This window comes from Grammomys surdaster, unplaced genomic scaffold, assembly GCF_004785775.1.
Source record: "Grammomys surdaster isolate TR1022 unplaced genomic scaffold, NIH_TR_1.0 1149, whole genome shotgun sequence".
Classification (NCBI taxonomy): Eukaryota; Metazoa; Chordata; class Mammalia; order Rodentia; family Muridae; genus Grammomys; species Grammomys surdaster.
In genome coordinates, this window is record NW_021605568.1 from 651,710 (window position 1) to 655,231 (window position 3,522).

Sequence of the window (3,522 nt, forward strand, 5' to 3'; positions counted from 1 at the left end):
GCGTTTGGGGTGTGGTAAACAGAGTAATGATGTGCATCTGACTTGAAAGCAGAGGACTGTCTTTGGAGAAGAAAGGGGACCAGCAAGATGGGGCTAAGGGGCTGGGGTGGAAGTAAGGGAGGAGGGTGAATGTTGAACAAAGTTTAGCAACACATAGGTATGAAATGCTACTAAGAAATCCAGTATAGGAGGGGTGGATCTGGAGAGAGGGGAGGTGGGAAGGAGGGACTGGGAGGAGGGGGAGGGAACTGGCATCAGAGTGTAAAATATGAGAGAAGAATAATTTTTTAAAAGTCCATTATTTTACATGCTAACTTAAAATTTTAATTTAAATGGTACTTTTCTGAACCAGGCAGAGGTGGCACGTGCCTTTAATCCCAGAAGCTCTCAGGAGACAGAGGCAGGCAGATCTTTACACATTCTCGAGCCTGGCTTACAGAGAGAGTTCCAGAACAGTCTCCGCTATGCATAAAACCCGCCTTGAAAAACGAACAAACAAAACTAAATGTACTTTTTAAAAATTCACACTTAAATATGTGATTCTGACCAAAAGGCAGTCTTGAACAGCCAGGGGGGAAAAAAAACCACCCAGGACTTTGCATGTACTGGGCCTGCATTCCCACTGAGCTGCACCTCTGGCCTGTGGTCCTCACCTCCTCTCCTGGTTAAAACTTCTATGTGGACACTGGAGCGGGGTGGAAAATGGAAGTGATGTACATGTAGTAGTTCTCATATATGAAGTTCTCAAATAAAAATTAAAACCCACAGTTTTTCTTTAAACACTGCACTCTGTTGGGGGATCGCTAACATGAAATTGAGTGGGTAAGGACGTAGGGAGGATCTGGGAAGAGAAAGAATTATAATAAAAATATATTGCTAGAAAAAAATAAGAAACTAAAATTTTAATAAAATTAACAATGTTAAAGAAGAAAACCCTGCCCTCTGCCTGTCTCTATCCATGTGCCGTACCAGCGCGCCCTCCACTGGCAAGTGTTAGGCATTGCAGAGCGCATTGCACCACGTCAAGTACAAGAACCCATGACAAAGATGAGGCACCCTTTATTGTGGTTACATTGTCTCAGAGAATTAACAGAAGTTACTTCATCTAGCATAGGATTGCCTCCTCTTTTCCCAGAGAACTAGAGAACTAGAGTTCCAGGATGAAGGTTTTGTTTTTTAAATATACTTGTATTAATTATTAAAGAAACTCATACACACAAGTTCTTACTTAAATACTCCACAGGCCCGCATCAGGTTTTTCCTCAGGGCTAATCTCACCTCCTTGTTCCTCAGGGTGTATACCACAGGATTCAGCAGCGGCGTCACCACTGTGTAGAACACTGCCACCAGGCGGTCCTGGGAGGGGTTTGCCCCAGAGTCAGGCCGCAGGTAGATGATGGAGGCGCAGCCAAAATGCACGATGACCACCGTGAGGTGAGCCGCGCAGGTGGAGAAGGCTTTGCGCCGGCCCGCGGCCGAAGGGATCCTCACGATGGCCACCACGATGAAGGCGTAGGAGAGGAGGATGAGGAGAAAGGAGAACAGCACCACGAGGATGCTCAGGAAGAAGATGCCAAGACCCTTGTGCGAGCTCTCAGCACAGCTGAGCTTCAATACAGGGGCGATGTCACAGAAGAAATGCTCCACGCGGCCTGCGCCGCAGAAGGGCGAGGAGAAGATCATGCAGGTCTCAATCAAGGCCACTGAGAAACCAGAGCAGAAAACCAAGGCTCCCAAACACAGGCAAACGCTGGGTCTCATGATTACAGAGTAGCGCAAGGGGTGGCAAATGGCCACATACCTGTCATAACCCATCAGGGTAAGGAGGAAACAGTGGCTGCAACCCAAGCCTAGGAAGAAGAACATCTGGGCCCGACAGCCCGCGATGGAGATGGCCTGGCTCTCCATCAGCAAATGAGCCAGCATATTGGGGATGGTGATCAGTGTGTAGCAGGTCTCAGAGAGGGAGAGCACGGCCAGGAAGCGGTACATAGGTGTGTGGAGAGTGCGATCCACCTGGATGATGGTGATGATGGTGGCGTTGCCACTGAGCGTGACCAGGTAGGTGAGGAGGAACAAGATGAAAAGCGTGGGCCTCAGTTCTGGGAGGTTGGAGAATCCCACCAGCACGAACTCTGTCACCAGCCATGTCCTATTGTCCTGCTGCTTCTCGGGAGCCTGAGAAGAGACAGGGTTACTGGAACAAGGCAAGGCGGTGAGGCATGGCTAGTCATGTGTGGGGTAGGAAAATCATCACTGGTTTGCAGACAAGACAGAGGGACTTAGAAACAATCAGTTATTACCCAGCTAGCAAAGGTGTCTCCTCAGCATATAAGAAGAATTAACCAGGTGGTGTTGGTGCATGCAGGGCTATACAGAGAAGCCCTGTCTCAAAAGAGATGGGGAGGAGAGGCAAGAAAAGAGAAAGGAGAGAGAGAGAAGAGAGGAAAGAGAGAGAGAGAGAGAGAGAGAGAGAGAGAGAGAGAGAGAGAGAGAGAGCTGCTCTTTGAGAGGACCTGGGTTCAATTCCCAGGACCCACCCAGCAGCTCACAACTGTCTCTAACCCAACACTCTTACACAGATATACATTCAACAGACAGGAAATAAAAACAAAAGAAAGGAAAAACAATCAGGGCCTGAAGAAACAACTCAGTGGTTAAGAGAACTTCCTCCTCTTTCAGCGGATGAAAGCTTGCTTCTTAGATTCAATAATGGGTGGCACACACACATTCACACACACACACACAAACATATAAAAATAAATCTTTAAAAAATTACAAAGCAAAAAAAAAAATTTAAGCCTACAGCACCCAGTATTCCTAGGTCTCCCATCCAAGTACTAAGCAGGTCTAATACGGCTTATCTTCTGAGAACAAACAAGGTCAGGCATACTCAGGGCCATATAGCCATAGACACAAAGTAAAGATCTTTAGATGGGGAAAGAAGACATAGCTGGCTTACTTAAATCTAGAGAGAGATCCTAGATGAGAAGTCATGACCCAACAGTGTGTGGAGACAGAAAAGAAGCAGGGAAGGCAGACAGCCAAGAAAGATGCACAGCTGAGCTGCAGAGATGCTCAGTGGGGGAAGAGTGCTTGCTGTTCAAGTGCAAGGACCTGAAACCCCAGACTCCTGGCAGCTGGCACCCCTCTGAGCCTCAACCATGAACTCACAGATAGCTCCTATGAACTCACAGTTGACAAATAGTGCTGTGACCAAGTCCTCAACCCAAAGGCCAAGAACTGGAAATTTTGAATGTGGCTAGACTACCAGCATTCTAAGGCCTTTCATTAAGATGTATCTTCCCAATGAACTGGAAACCTGATTCGAACACTGAACTCAAGGTACTAGCATTCTGACAGCTAAAAGAACCTGGCTGAGATATGTTGTAAACACAGGACCAGATTTATGTTCCCACCTCTTACACAGGAAGACCAATATGTCCAAGGACTCACTTGATGGGACCTGCAGTCCTCATCTGTTCACTTGGAGCCCATGAAGTCTGCACCCAGTGAAGGTCC

The 3,522-nt window shown here is 47.3% G+C and overlaps 1 protein-coding gene across 1 annotated transcript in view; it reads right to left on the reverse strand.

The window, feature by feature from the left end:
* Positions 1 to 1,224: 1,224 nt before the first annotated feature.
* LOC114634953 (olfactory receptor 10T2-like) overlaps positions 1,225 to 3,522 on the reverse strand; it is an 8,715-nt gene continuing 6,417 nt past the window's right edge. Inside the window, exon 2 of the mRNA XM_028783574.1 lies at positions 1,225 to 2,178. Within this exon, the coding sequence (XP_028639407.1) occupies positions 1,225 to 2,178 (954 nt within the window). The remainder of the gene's footprint in view (positions 2,179 to 3,522) is intronic.